At 42.7% G+C, this 15,691-nt stretch overlaps 1 protein-coding gene across 7 annotated transcripts in view; it reads left to right on the top strand.

The window, feature by feature from the left end:
• The first annotated feature begins 1,970 nt into the window (after nt 1-1,970).
• TNIK (TRAF2 and NCK interacting kinase) overlaps nt 1,971-15,691 on the top strand; it is a 623,603-nt gene continuing 609,882 nt past the window's right edge. For 6 of the 7 annotated variants that reach the window (XM_069213035.1, XM_069213034.1, XM_069213029.1 and 3 more), the window contains exon 1: nt 2,202-2,525. In XM_069213035.1, coding sequence (XP_069069136.1) covers nt 2,469-2,525 — 57 coding nt within the window. In that variant the 5' untranslated portion in view covers nt 2,202-2,468. Of the gene's footprint in view, nt 2,526-15,691 lie in introns of all 7 variants that reach the window. The other variant, XM_069213031.1, reaches the window with a different exon arrangement.

The raw sequence follows: 15,691 nt of genomic DNA, 5'->3' as shown, positions 1-15,691 counted from the left end.
CAAACCCTTGGAGAACCTTTGGAAGCAGGATTTAGAAGGCCAAGTCCACAACAAAGCGACAGGCAAAGTTGCAGTCCCTCCTACTGAATCCAGCTCTTTTTCCTGGCAGAATCTCCTGAGTCAGAAAGATTCTAACTATATGGTGTCAAAGGCCCATTACCTATACCTATTTCTGTCTTTGAAGGAGGCAAACTTCAAATAAAAGTATTTGTAGTGCACAAGACCCTGGCTTTCCCTGCAATGGCTCCACACACACTCCAAAGGGGTTGGGAACGGCTTTGTGTGAGGACAGACACAGCCCTATTACGATGCATGTGTCAGCTACTCCCACCACTCTAGCACAGGAAGACCAATCAGCCTGTTGATGGGCCATCAGGATATGCAGGGCACACCTAATCTCCTCCCTTTGTGTGACTGTCCAAGTGAATGCACAAACTGCCCTACTGTAATCTTGACCCAGGCTTGTTTTCTACAAACAGGCAGGGGTACAGAATGGTTAAGCAATAAAATGTCCACTTTCTAAAAGTGGCATTTTCAAACTCACAACTCAAAACCAACTTCACCAATAGATGTATTTTAAGTTGTGTTCAGAGACCCCAAACTCCACATCTCTATCTGCTCTGAATGGGAAACTACACTTAAAAGATATTTCAAGGCAATTCCCATGTTACCCTATTGGAAAGACAGGTCTTGCAATACTGAAAAGCAAAATTGGAAGTATTTCACCATCAGGGAATGTGGGAACATACCAGTACATGTCTTACCTTTTAAATACACTGCACCCTGCCCATGGGGCTGCCTTGGGCCTATCTTAGGGATGACTTGTCGGTAATAAAAGGGATGGTTTGGTCCTTGCAAGTGAGTGCACTTGCCAGGTCGACATGTCAGTTTACAACTGCTCACACAGACACTGCAATTGCAGGCCTGAACCATACAGGCGTACTCAGGTGGGGGGTATAATCAGTGCTGCAGGCCCACCAGTAGCATTTGATTTACAGGCCCTGGGCACACACTGTGCACTGTACTAGGGACCTAGTAGTAAATCAAATATGCCAATCATGGAGAAACCAGTCACTAACACATTTTAGACTGAGAGCACATGCACTTTAGCACTAGTTAGCGGTGGTAAAGTGCCCAGAGTCCTAAGGGCAACAAAAAAAGGTCAGGAAAAATCGGACGACGAAGGCAAAAAGGTTGGGGAGAACCCTGCGAAAAGAGCCATTTCCACAGTTACATAGCTGACAAAAAAACAAAGGCCTGTAATACGTCCTGAATAATTATAGTGGGTGAAATTAATTCCAGCATTCCACACATCACTTTTAATTTCTCTAAGCCAAATAAAAGTGCCCTCTATGATGGCCTATCTTTGGTCCACCCATTTGAAACCATTATAGACGGATATTGAAAACATGGCGGTCCAGGTCAGAATACCTTGAAAGTATACCTCATGCTCTGGTGTAAAACTCCTACTGCATGGGGAAGCTTGCTTATGTGAAAACAGAAAATGGATCTATGCTTTGGAGGTATATTTCCGGGAAATCACGTGGGTGATAGCAGAAACTCAGTAGTGACGCAGGAACCATGATTGTTTAAGTGGTGGCTTAAAAGTCTTCCACTCCCAATTATTAGTCACTCCATCTAGAATTGCATCCACACTGCTATTTGAGAGAAATGTATCCTTTCCAAAGCACAATCTGTTTTGATTATAATTATTACCATTATTGTCTTTACAATGTATTCAATCTTATTATCTATAGGTTTGCTACACTACAAAGATATCAAATCAGTGCTCGCTTATGGATGTATTCACCTGCTTACCTATAGCCTGTAATGCCTTGGTTGGCCGAAGTATGCTTTATTTGTAATTTCCAAGGTTAACATGTGGGTTCACTGTTGTAATGCAGATGTGCCAGCATCCGAGTGAGGGCGGTGGTACCCAGCTGCATTCCAGGATGTATTGGCCATTTCCCAGAATCGGAAGCCTCGCACCTCGTGCCTCATCGATGCCCAGGTGTGGGAAACGGAAGTGAACTAACACAGATTGCAGTGTTTACAAATATAAAATACCTAAAAAGGGGCGGAGGTTTCGAAGGGTGTGCTGCGGCGGGGGCCGGTGCTGAGCGCCTCGAACGACAGAATGATCCTTCCGCTCATCATCTGCGCTGAGCGGCCGCCCCCACCCTCCCGATGCCGCCGCTGAGCCCCGCCCAGGAAGCCTAGACCGCGGCTGAACTCTCTACCCGAGGCCGGCTCATCCGCGTCTCCGAGGCCGCGCAGCCAGAGCGCCCGGACCCCGGCAGGCTCGGCATGTCTCCCGGCAGCCCGGCCCCTGCTCGCCCCTAGACCCGCGCCTGCCTCCGAGGAGCACCGTGCCCGCCGCGGACGCACCTCAACGCGGGGGTCAAGGCACTAGAGACCCAAGGGGGACAAGTTTCTGGCTCTTTTTTTTTCGCCATCAAGGAGTCATCATGGCGAGCGACTCCCCGGCTCGCAGCCTGGATGAGATCGACCTGTCTGCGCTCAGGGTGAGGACTGCATGCGCCCGGTCACTCCTGCTGCTGGAAGCCAGCAACGCTGTGTGCATTCATTGTCTTGGTTCACTCTGTGCCAGGCGGCGCATCCCAGCCCTGCACCTGCCGTGTAGGGAAATATATGCAGAAATGTATTATAACCCACATAGGCGTTCCACATTTTTTTTAATGAACCGATGCTCATGTGCTGATTGTTTTTTCTAAAAAATCCTTGTTGCCACAGCTTTTAGGCATAGGCGTTCCTCTAATCCCCTATTAATGGTACATTGTGTTTGCTGCTTCTGTTTGCAACGCTCGCTTGTCTCTGAAGCCTCGCTTTATGATAATACAGAGGTCGGTGTGTGTATTTTTATCCCGCATGCTGCTGCACGCTGGGCTTTGCAGCCTGAGTGTGCCCCGCAGGCTGTCACCGCTCGCTGCCATGGCTGATTAGCATCGCCTTTCCTCCAGTCAGTGGATCGCCCTCTCCTTTCGTCTCCCTGTGAATTTTGGGTTCCTCGGCGACCTGGGAATCTTCCCCATTCATTGCGGCAGGCGGTCAGGTGGAGCGGTGCTGTGGGACTGACTGTGGGAGCGGGTCCAGGGTGGCTGCTTTTTGGTGTCTGAGACGTTTGACATTTCGTGGCACGCCAGGGTCACCCGCCACAAAGCTGCCTCGAGATCAGAGTGCCTGGACTCCGCTGCGAGCCCGGCCAGCTGCTGTAACACTAGATAAAACAGCACATGTCTGCGCGAGAGTCCATTTTGATGCTGCATTCATAGCAAATTAAAACCGCACGAGCCGGCCTCCTTCGGCAATAAAGACCCCCGCTGCCGGTAGAGGGTGGGCTCTGTTCCTGCACCCGAGCAGCCACGCCGCAGGCCTCTTTTTGGTGCTCTGCTAAAGAGTACTCTCCAAATGGCTATCTTTTCTGTGTCCGGGTTGTGTTTTAAATATGATATTTTTCAAATAAATCGAATCTTTCGGGGTGGCCTAGTCATCATAAATAGAATCTTAATGCCGTCCCCACCCAGAACTAATTAATGTACACTGAATTTTAACTCCATTGTTGAATTTTCTTACACCCTTCAAATATCAAGTATGTGTTCTTTATTTAATGTATTTATTTTTTAGTTTAACGAAACCTTCTTTGGTTTTGCACTTTTTTATTTTTTTTATTTAACGCGTTCCTTATTTTCCTCTATATGGCTCGGGGTGGGGCTACCTATCGGTAGATGTGTAGTCAGGGTCTCGCTAAGACTCCAGGGGGAAACCGCAGCCGAGATTGAATGAAACACTCATGCATGCTTTATGACAGCCCGGCTGCTCCCTGCAAGCCTCAGGGGTGATTAGAGTGCACCCTGCACCCCCCTCGGAGGTGGAATCCGATCGCCATCCCTTGCAGGGCGCGTGTCACTCAGCAGCGCGCGGGCTTCGTGGCTTGCTGATATTTTATCAATGGTTTCATGCCGCAGGTCACATTTCTGACTTTTATTAGCGAATTTTATTCGTATTATTATTTCCCTGGCCTGCTGCCCTGAGAAGGAGTCCTCGTTTAGAGGTAACTCCCTGCCCGAGGTAAACTCCGATGAAAGACCGTACAAATCTCTCTCCTAGGCCATAAATTAATCTAATGTGTCGATTTGACTGACTCCTTCCCCGGCGTCTGAATCACAAATCAATAGCGAATTTGCTGCCTGGGCGGAAAACATGGCTGTGTTGAGTAATTTCGTAACATTTCTAACCTGCCGTTTAATAGGAAAAAAGAGCATTGAGCCACATAGTGGTACAGCACTGTGTGTGGGTTGGTAAACGTCAAACTGATGGTGAATGAGTGCACTAACCATCTGACTGCAGGGTTATAGACAGGTGCTCACACCATACACAGCTTTGCCCCAGTACTAGATGGTAATTTGAGACCTTGGTGCATTATGGGAGTTGTAGTCTTGGTTCTGGTCAAATGAACCAGCTGGACTAACACACCTGAAAAATAGTAATTTGTGAATGTAAAACCCAGGCTGGTGGTACTGATGACGTGGAGTCACCCGGTACCCCTAATTATAGTACGGCAAACATGTTCATTTAGTATGCTCAACAATGGGTTAAGTGAAGGGATGTTGCAGGAGGTACTGTGGTCTGATTCCATAGGAAGCTATGAAATGTACTAAGAGGTTGCAGCCTCTTAAAGGGCTCTAGGGCAATGGAAGAGTCATTCTTGCAGGTGCCTGGGCTCTTCTTCAGTCCTTCTGGCCTTCCATGGGCATCTACTTATCAGGAATCTTTTAATTGCACTACTGTACTGACCAGCAATCTTCAGATCAAGGATATTTTGCACCCCTTTTATTTTTGGTATTCTTAGGATTTAGCTTAACTAAACACATAGCTGCTCTGTTTACAAAAAGAAATGTTGGGAAACATCCTGCTTTAATAATGAATTACAAGCACTTAATATACTGGTTATTTTTTGTTGTGAATAGTAAAAACACATATCCAAACCACGTATATTGTGTATGTATGAAAGTGTGTGCAGATGTGTGTGTGAATGGAAGTATGCATGTGGGAATAGGTGTGTGTGTGTATGCATGTGTGTGTGAAGAGGCTTGAATGTGGGGGGGTTTGGAGAGGATGGGGGTGTTGGGGGTATCTGGAGAGGGGATGAGGGTGGGGAAGACCTCTATCAGTGACAGGGAACGGATTTCCTGTCACTGATCGTGCCTACCGCCATGGTTTTCGTGGCGGTAAGGAAACCATGGCGGTAGGCGGGGTCATTATCCCGCAGGTGGTACAGTGATGGCCTCCAGGCTGGAGATTGATATCCCCAGCCCGGCGGCTCTTACCACTGTGGTGGTCGATGTGGTACATTGGCGGTTTGGCTTCAGCCAAACCCCCAATGTCATAATATGGTGGAAAGTACCGCCAGCCTGTTGGCAGTACTTTCCACCATATTACCGCAGACCGCCAGGGTCATAATGAGGGCCTATATCTCCAGCCAACGCCACCAGATTCAAATGCTTTGCCTTGTGTCAGCACACAGTCAAAGATGCATTGTTCAAATTTATTTATTTATTTATATTTCCTCTTTTATACTCCAATGCCTACGCTTCATTGTTGTATGCTTCTTCTCTGGGATATTGCCTGTGGGCATGTGGCTTGTCAGACTCCTATGTGATATTAATGATTCTTCGGTAACTTTTAAAAATTGAATACCAGTCCTCGACTGTTGGAATCACTGGCAGGTAGTTTCTGTGGTAGAACTGTAAGATTATTAAGAAGTTTTCTATGCAATGTTTCAAGAAGCAAGATAGTCTTTCTGAAAACTGTTGTTATTGAGTAAGAGTGAAATAGGGCACCAGAAGTAACAGGTGATTGAACAAACCGACGCTCCTGAAAACCTGTTTGCTAACAGCTTTCAAAGAAAAGGCTTGGCTTGTTCGCACATTGGCCAGGGTGTGCTGCTGCACATGTAGCACACTGAGGTGGTACTGGCATTCCTAAAATATCCCAGTCATTAAGGTATGAGGGACATAGCTATAAATAATGTGGAGTTCCAGTACGTAATTGCTGATGATTGCTGCTAATCTTGCAATATGTTTCTTCGTAATACCATTTTCTAGGTTTGTTAGGGCCTGCTAATCACCTTCCAGATACTGAGGGTTTGAGAAATAGAAGACCCCGCAGTGGAAGTTGGTTGAGGGTAAAACATTCTGTGCACTCAGATGAGCCTTATATGGTCTCTGGATGACTGCATAGCTTAGCATCGTGATTTTAGCATACTATGCATAGGAGCACTGTTGAGAAAAGAGAACCACCTGCTATATCCTGATGGTGAATTTTTTAATTTTCTGTTATTGTGCACCAAGGTAGGGACATATAGACCTGTACCCATTTACTTCAGAAATTGTATTTGCTCTACCCAACAAGTGAACAAAAGTATTAACAAAGATTAATCTATGCAAAAATGGCCATTTAAGTTGGTCCACCCAAAATGTTAGCATCATCAGGGCAATTTATGTAATCTGGAAATGTTGTTGTAAAATTAAAGTCAGTTGTGCCATCCAACGTTTGTAAAGACAATTCTGTTATACTCTTCTAATGGATGTGTAAAGGAATGCCCCAAAAGAGACCCTACTAGAATAGAAAGACTGCTCACTCACCACTCACTTCTACTTGCCCATTCACAGTGTAGGGAAGGACTCAACAATAATAATGTTGTTCCGGATCTTCTTAATTTAATCAGATATCCCTCTCTGTTAATTTTCTAAAACATGGGTGTCTGAAGAAGGTCCACTGGGGGACATCTATGCCAAATTGTCAGACTGTTACACAGCAGTATAGGTAAGCTTCCGCAGCCCCATCGTGAGGCATGTTCTAATTGTATGTTAGATCAACACCATTGATAGCTGAAAATATTGTCCCTCAACCACAGTTAGCGGCATTGTTTATCATCAGGCTCTACATCCTGACATTGGTTCTGTCATTGCTTTCTGTTTTGTTTTTGTACCTTAGAAAAGATTAAAAATATATGGATGGGAAAGGGAAATTAGTATCCCAAGACCATAGTCCTGAGTTGACACAGTACCAGCAAAAGGAAGGAGAGATGTGAATGTCTGAGGCATCAATTCATTGACAAATCTGTGATTAAAGGGTGGGGTTCTCGCTTCAGTTAAGGGGTTTCTCGAGAGCAGATACTGAGCGAATAACTTTGTTTGCATTTTATTTTGTTTTGTGTTGCTTTACCTGTTTGTGTCAACCTTAAGCAAAGAACATTGAAATATGAGACAGATATGGATTCAGTCCAGATGAAAGCCTCCTGACCCTTTAGGCATTTAAAAAAGGCTGAAACATGTCAACTAGGATGGTGGAATACTAATTTCTCTTTCAGATTCATATGTTTTAAATGTTGTCTGACAGGAGAAAAAAACAAAATCAAGTAAAAGTTTGACTCTCTTTCAAGATCATTTTATTTCCAGTAGAACAGTTACCTCAGAACTCTAACACAAAATATGAAATTATCGTATTCAAGAGGTTGAGCCCATCTCACAGTACCAACTTGGGAGGTAGAGCCCAATGTTGAAGGATGCCAGTAATTATGGGTTAGGGCCAGCACTTGCAACAACCAATGGCTGTGATCTAAACCTAGACTCATAACAGGCCTTACCATGAGGCTGTAGAAGCTTAGCTATACTTTTGTGTCACTATCATATTGTAGGGAGAAAGTATTAGCAAGAAAAGTTTCTTCTCTCTCCTCCTGTGAATGTACAAATTGTCAGACGAGCCATAAATGTGGACATGAGCTCTATTTATACTCCTATTTTTTTTTTTTTTTAGGATATCCAGAAAATGTGCCATTATCTGTTATGCCAAGAAACCCTTTGGGAATGGGCTTGCCTTTACAAATACATGTTCCCAAACAAATGACTCTGGACAATGTTTCCTATCAGTTATATTGTGCTATTTAGAACACCTAGATTGTCTGTCCTTATTTTCTTTTCAGTAATTTTTTATTTGTATTGATCATATTTTGATGAATGGGGTGCTTTCTTTTTTCCTTTTTAGGTCGAGCATAAGCATTCAACCTTGTGTATACTTTTAGTGTACTTCTTATGACTTAATGCAATTTCATTTGTTGGTTGCAGTGTCCTTTAAAAATTCTTGCTCGCTAGTGGTCAGTTCTGCCTTTTTCTCCCTCCTTTTTCTGTTTCAGAGCAGTGACCAACTACTGTGTTCCCGTTTTTTACCTGTTGCTGTGACTGACTATTTGTTATTTCTTTGGTGCCCCCTCCCCCCCTTTTTACTGTGTGTGTTTTAGACTGGTAGCTGCCTGAGTTTTATTGCAGTATTCCGTTCCTACTATCTCCCATGTCGCTGACATTTGTTTTGGCTTTATTCCATTGCTGTCCTAGTTTATCTCTGGCTCCTAAAATAAGCTTATTTTACAAGAGAAACACATAGTTTTGCTCACAAAAGCCACAATATGTCCTTTCTTGTATAATGTAGCTAAACATTGAAGCAATGATGTGAAACTTGTTTAGCCTCGCATGACATCTGGAGTCTCCCTCTCTCCAAAGTCCCTCCTGGCAGCACTCCTGACATTGCGCACAGGGCATTTCTTATCTCTTTTATTGGGGCCATAAATCTTCTCGGGCTGCTCTGCTCCTTGAAATGCAAGGCAATAATGCTTGCAAGACTCTTCATTCTGTTAAAATAAAAAGTAAACACTTCCCAGCCTTATTTTCCAATTTTTGATCAGACATTTACACAACGCGAGGTAGTGCGGTCATCTTGTCTCCCCTCAAGGGCTTGTGATTGCTGGTGTCAGTAGCCACCAGTGACCACCAAAACATGGCAGGAAAAGATGAAATTTTGAGACAGGCTTGAACAATTTATGTGGCAAGAAAAGTCAAGTTCTAAATTTACAATGCCAATAACTCTGACTCAAGAAAATGCGAGGCATATTTCATTGCAAATGCCGGTTTTCCTTCCTTTTAGGCAGTTTCTCTGATCGTTATGTGTTTAGGGTCTGGCACACTGTAAAGGAGTGTTCAGAATGGGCTTTGGCCACAAAAAGCCAAAAATTCATTTGTTCACATGCTTATGAGAATCAAGCAAATTACATAATCTGTGCATGCAAGAGGACTGGTGTGCACTAAAGTATCAAATTAACATTTTAATTTTATTGTCTTAAGTACAGTTTCTAGCCTAGACTTTTTTCCTGCCTCTTCCATTTGACCATCAACAGGGTTTGATGGAGTACCACTACAGTAGTAGTTATGTAATAGTTTTTTGAAGTTTTTGCCATCTCCTAATGCTAGCACTAAAATTGAAGACCATGTTCTATTTATTATACTAAATGTTATTATGTAATGTAATATAGAGGCCATTTCTAAAGCTCCCTGTTACTCCAAGGAGTGTCCCGGCACTCGGCACCCCCTGTGATAACTGACTGAGAGAGATAACACTAATCCTGTTTAAAAAGCCATGTTTTCTGTTTCTGCTGAAACTGGGAGGTAGCTGAAATGGTCTGTAGCTCCAGAGCAAGTTTGTTCCTTAATGAAGGTCCTAAGAATGAAAAGGACCTGACCGGCCCCATTCTGGACTGCCAGCTCCTTAGGTTGGCTGAAAGCAGGCGCCTGGGTGGAGCAAAAAAAGCAGATCCTTGCTCAAGGTAACCAGTGCCAGACTGATGAAGTGCCTTATGTACCAGAAGCAAAGTCTTGAAAAGGATTCTCTTGCTAAAGGGAAGCCAGTGCATCTCCCTAAAGTAAGGGGATACATGAGTTCTCATTTTGGATCACCTGCAACTTACTAATCGGGTACTCAGGCAGGCTCAAAAACAGTGCATTGCCATAGTTAAGCCTAGATGTATTTAAGGCCCGTACTGCCAATTTCTGAACAGAAAGAGTAAGAAAATGCAAGAACTTCTTAAGCACACATAACAGACCAAAACAGATCCCTATACTGTCTTTATCTGAGACAGAAATGTTATGGACTAGCATCCTTTCCTTTATTCACACTTGGTAAAGATCTTTATCAGTTAGTATAAAATCGAAAGGTACTAAGCTTACAATTTTAGAATGCAGCCTTGATCATCCCACTGCACATCTGGCCATTTGTTTCATGTGTTGCAACTGTGACATGTTGTAACATTTGAAGGGATAGTCTCATGCATTTTTTTTTTTATGGCGATGGGGCTGAAAACTTGTTTGAAGCTTTGTGGTTTCTGCATTCTTCTGTGGGCCCGAACGTGTCTGAATAGTTAGTGAAAGTGAGTTCTGTTGGTGAGGTGGATTGATACTAAAACATATTCATCCAATACAGGTGTTGTTGCCTTGCCAGATAGGATTACTAGTAGCTTAGTTGTTGCTGTGGTGAGTTGAGATTTGTTTAAAGGAAGTAGATTTTTAGCCAGAAAGCATTTATTTTGTGAACAGTGCTTTGTGGATAACAAACGTAGTCATTTTAGTACACTGATAGAATTTACAGCTTACACAATTGGGAACTAGTTGGAGAGAAAGCCATCAAACCTGATCATGCCTTCAAATCATCCACTGAGTTCGATGCACCTGAAGTCTTGCGTGCCCCAATGCTACACATGTTTCAATTGAATAACTATTTGATTTGCATAAATTTTAACTAGCGGTATGGCATTTAACCATATCTGTGATCATGCTTATGTACTTCTTAGATTCTTTTGTGTTTGAATTTCAATAAATCATCAATAATTCTCTGCACATCTGCTGCCAGTCCTCAAATATCCATTACATAGTTCTGCAGTACCAAATAATCCTTAACTCTTTATATATTTTACGTTGCTCAAGTAGGTTTTTGTATGGTGTACTAGTCCCTGCCTAATCCTCAAAATTGTATTACATCATTCATCTGGAATATCCTCTGATATTTGGAAAAATAAATGGTTAGTTCCAGAAAGTAATCTTCGAGCTGTATTGGACTTCCATAAACAACTGTTACAGACAACAGCAGTAGTTGATTTCTGCTGATATCTTCTTGCACATCCCTCTATGTAGCAATTGCATTGATTGGATCCTGTTGTAATTTGACGTTGCCTTTCTGGGAGGGAAAGCAGTTAGAGGTGGAATTGTGCCAGAATTGGAATAGGGTTTTTTTAACCATAAGAGAGTGTAAGGGTGTGGAGAATAGCAAAGGCTGGAAGGTAGCCTGATATACGATTTGTGGTGCCATTGCCATGAATGGCAATGGTGACGTCAGGTATTCCTTTAAATCATAACTCCCCCAATAACGTCACTCACTTCGCCTTAATTAAGCTTGTCTTTGAGAATAGCTAAGCAAATTGTATGAATGGACAATATACTGTATAAGATTTTAAATAGAAACTATCCCCTTGTTGATATTTACCTATCTTAGCATCCAAAGAGATATTCTGAAGATAATTTTACACTCTGTTGCCATTTGGAACACCACAGTATTGAACTGCATGCACTTCTATAATCTAATAGGTACTGGGAAGTGAACATTTGAACAATAGAAAAGAATGCCAATCATGCTGAGAATATAAACCTCAATGTACCTTATAAACATTTTGCCCTATCCTTCAATGTTGAAGATGAAAGGGAGAGGGAGCAAGATTCCTGTGTTGTCAGTTCTCTTTCTAGTTTTTGTCATTTTGAGATTTTTGGGATTAGCTCTGGGAGCCAGACATTTATTTGACAACATCTTCTATTTTGCTCAAAGTTTACCGTTTTAATCTCTCTTCATTCAACACATTTAAGAACATTTTAAATTTCTATTTGTAATTGAACTGGGGATCACTGGTTGCTTCGTTCGATTGCCATGTACATTGTAATTGTAAATTTTAGTCTAGTTCTTTCATACTAGACAAAGCAAGACCCATAATAAATCGAGTAAACAAAGTTATAAGAAAAAAGTTTGTTTTAAGATATAGATGAGGTCTCTGTGTAGGGTGTTAGGATTGGGATGTTGTTTCACAAAAAACAAATTCCTCTGAATGTATGCCACATATGAGTTGCTTCTACTGTGAGGGGAAAATTATAGGTAGTACTACAACAATGACTATATAACTTGAAGCGCAAGCAAATTCCAGTTCCCTAGTCATCTTTTGGATGTTATAGCAGTGCTTAATTTGTAAATAGAAATGTGCCGGAGCCCAAAGCCCTACTCTTAAACATGCGGCTGCTGCAATTAAATGTGTGAACACGGAATTCTGAGGCAGCGTAATACTGAAGCCATCTCGGGCCTTTTCAATTCATTTACATCCACTCCCTACCCCTTCAGCTCACTCTTGCAGCTTTCTGCTTTCTACCATTGTGATGCTTTTTCTTTTTTCTCTTCCTCCGTCTTTCCCATATGTGTCTTTTGATCGCAGTAAATGCTTGAGGCGTAAAAATAAGTGCAGGCCCTCAAAAATAAGTGCTGGTGCCCCCCCATGGAAACAACAAGCAAAAATTAAGCACTGTGTTATAGCATTATTTAAGGGATACACGACAAACAAACAATACCTTGCTTAGAAGGGAAGGGTCGTACACAACAGTTTTACTTGCTGTCAGTGAATATTCTTAAAGAGGCTCAATGGAGAGAGTGAAGCAATTGAATGCACATTAAAAGGGGAAGTCTCAACTGACAGGGTCAGGAGTTCAGCCGACCTGCAGTTCCAAAATACAGAGTCTGTCTAACGCAAAATAATACACACAAATAGATTAATTTATAGGCTCCTGGTCTAATTGGTGGAATGGTATTCCAGTGAAGCAGGGGAAAGGAACTGGGACAGTAATATTTTGCAATATATGGAAATATCAATGAAGCAACTTCACATCAGTTGTGTGAGCTAGCCCCTAGGGGAGGAAGATGAGGTTTGGCTTATCCCGGAAATTGAGGGAGCACAAGGTGTAAAAAGTCTAAGTGTTATTTTAGGTATAATTACTTATTATTCGCTATAAGTGTGATAACCAAATGACTCTTCTGCACCCAGCAACTTTAGACAAGGGTCAAGCAAGGGAGCACAATTAACTATATCACAATTATTTAAACCTCATCAAATTTCATACCCTGCATTTCCCAATTACACAAAAAATGTCCGTCTGTGGTACTGACATGGGAACCAAGTATGCAAAACCGCTTGAAAAACATCCAAAACAAGGCTGAAAAAAGATCCTTTCAGCAATTAAATGTTCAACATCGCACTGAGGAGCCCAATCTCATGATACGTTTGTCACTAATAAACTGGAGCGCACTTCTCTTCAAAAGAGGTAGTAAAAAAATCCTTTTGTGTATTACATTAACTCGAATATCTAATGGCAGCATTTTCCCTGCACACGTGTTTAGAACTCAGAACTGGCCCTTGTTCAGGGGCTCTTCAGGGCTTTACGGACTGCCACTCGTACAAAAGTACAGTCAACTAATCTACTAACACTCAGCGGTCTGATGGACCACTTCTGGATGCCCTTGAGGCTTCTCAACATGATTGCCAAAGGGGAAACCATCCTCTGGTTGCAACTTCCCTTTTAATATCAGTTACCATCCCCTGGTTGGTAAGTTCACAACTACAAATGCTGTCACCAACCATTGATACCATTGTAAATCACAATTGGGCAGTTATGGACTTTACAGGGTCCCACTTATTTGTGATTTAGAATGATTTGAAAAACCCGTTGTGTTTGTCAGAAAGGTCAACTGACTTACAAAAGGTGGCTAGTACATGGTCTAACACAAATTTGCAGTCTCAACTCGTCAGGTTTTGTGAATGAATTGCAAATGCTGACGTATGGTAGCAGGTCTTAGTGAATATATGCTGGAACCATGAATGCATTAACAACGCAGTCGGAACGACTTTTCGTTGTACAAGCATGCCTATTAAAGGCATGTGTGGTTCCATCATACGTGCACTTAGACCTGCTACTATACGTCAGCATTTGCAATTCGGCATGTGTGGCTCTACCATAACCTGAGGCCCAAAAGTACCCCACCCATAAAACTTTTTTTAAAAAATATATATATAAGTGCGACTCCCCCACCCCTTAATACTCAGCCCCTGCTCCTAAAAAAGAATTAGCCCAACCCCCCACCCATGTCCAACCAATGCCCCAAGCCCCTACTCTATCCCCAGCCCTACAGCCCCCCAAAAAATAGCGTGACCCCTACCCTAAAATACCCAACCCCCACCCTCCCCCTAAAAAAAAAAAATTGCCCAACCCCCACCCCTAAAACCTAAACAAATAATAGTGCGACCTTCCTACCCTAAAATACCCAAGACCTTAAACCGCTCCACCCCTAGAACCTTAAAAAAAAAAAGCACGACCCCTACCCTAAAATACCCAAACCCCCCCAGCCTGCTCCTAACAAAAAGAAAAAAATAGCCCTAGCCCTTAATGCACCACACCCCCAAAACCTTACAAAAAAAATAGCGCAACCCCTACCCTAAAATACCCAACCACCCCCACCCCAAGCCCTTTATCTCTCCTAAAAACAATTGTGTGACCCCCACCCTAAAATGTCCAAGCCCTTAATCCACCCCACCCATAAAAAAAAAAGTAGCAACCCCCACCCTAAACCCTAACCTAAAAAATAGTTCCCCAAGCCCTTAATCCACCCCCCAAAACTATGCCCCCAACCCTGCCCCAGCCCCACTTACCTCACCGCTCTCCTGATCCACCCTGCCATAACCACTTATATGTGTAGTTCAGCACATGCGTGGTTAAGGCAAAGAAAAAGGCAGTCGCTGTTCTGGTAAGTGTGGTTACGCTTGTGCAGGGAATGTCCACGTTGTTCTCAACATGTTGTTTAGGACGTTTCCCGGTCTTAGTGAATTTGTATAAGGAAATCCAAGAGAAAAGGGTTCCTGCTTCCTTAGGAGTTCAGAGAGAGCCTGAAGAAATCAGGATATTCCTGCTGAGCCATAAGGAGCTACACTCAGCTGTTCACACCCAGAATTTACATAAGGCTCCTGGTCCTGATGTTACTTCCTTAAATGCTTCATGTTAAATTTGAACATCTTGGTTCCATATTATGTATAGTAATAAAGACAGCCTCATGAACATCTCCTAGCTTTCCTTCCTGCTCATCTTCAGTTACGTTGTCAATTCACAAGAAATGCTTCCTGAATTATTTGCACAGTTCACTACTGAATGTACCAGGAAACATTTGTACAAAGTTACTCTTTATTAATGTTCATGTATACATGCAAAAAAAGTCCATCTTTAGTGATGCTCAAGCTGGATATCGGAACATTGTCTGAACATTAGATACTCCGGTCTGTCCTTGATTTTTAGCAAATTATTTTAAGCTATATAATTCATCTTCATAGATTTAAAAAACACTCCTTCAATCTGGTCAACTGTGAAACTTTGTGGGCAAAGCTGAATAGTCTAAGTATGGCCATGGGCTTATCAGGATCCAGCAAGAACCTCATGCTCGCTTGTCAGCTGGCATGGACTTTGATAAGGAGGGTGTTCTAGTACATTCACTTTATTTTCCTCCAACAGTTGGGCAAGGTTCTTCATTGAGGATCTTGAGCAGTCTCTTTACGGACTGAAGTTGAATTACCCACACATGAGAAGACTGTCAGCATCCATCATCCTGCTCATTGATGATGTCACTTTCTGTCCTCTGACTGAAATCTTCATATTTAAGCTTCTGTAGGCTTTATCCCAACATTATTGTGTAAAAGGTCTAACTAAAAAAAATTTGG

This window comes from Pleurodeles waltl, chromosome 11, assembly GCF_031143425.1.
Source record: "Pleurodeles waltl isolate 20211129_DDA chromosome 11, aPleWal1.hap1.20221129, whole genome shotgun sequence".
Classification (NCBI taxonomy): domain Eukaryota; kingdom Metazoa; phylum Chordata; class Amphibia; order Caudata; family Salamandridae; genus Pleurodeles; species Pleurodeles waltl.
Note: the sequence above shows the minus strand (reverse complement) of the source record. Positions and strands in the feature narration are given on the sequence as shown.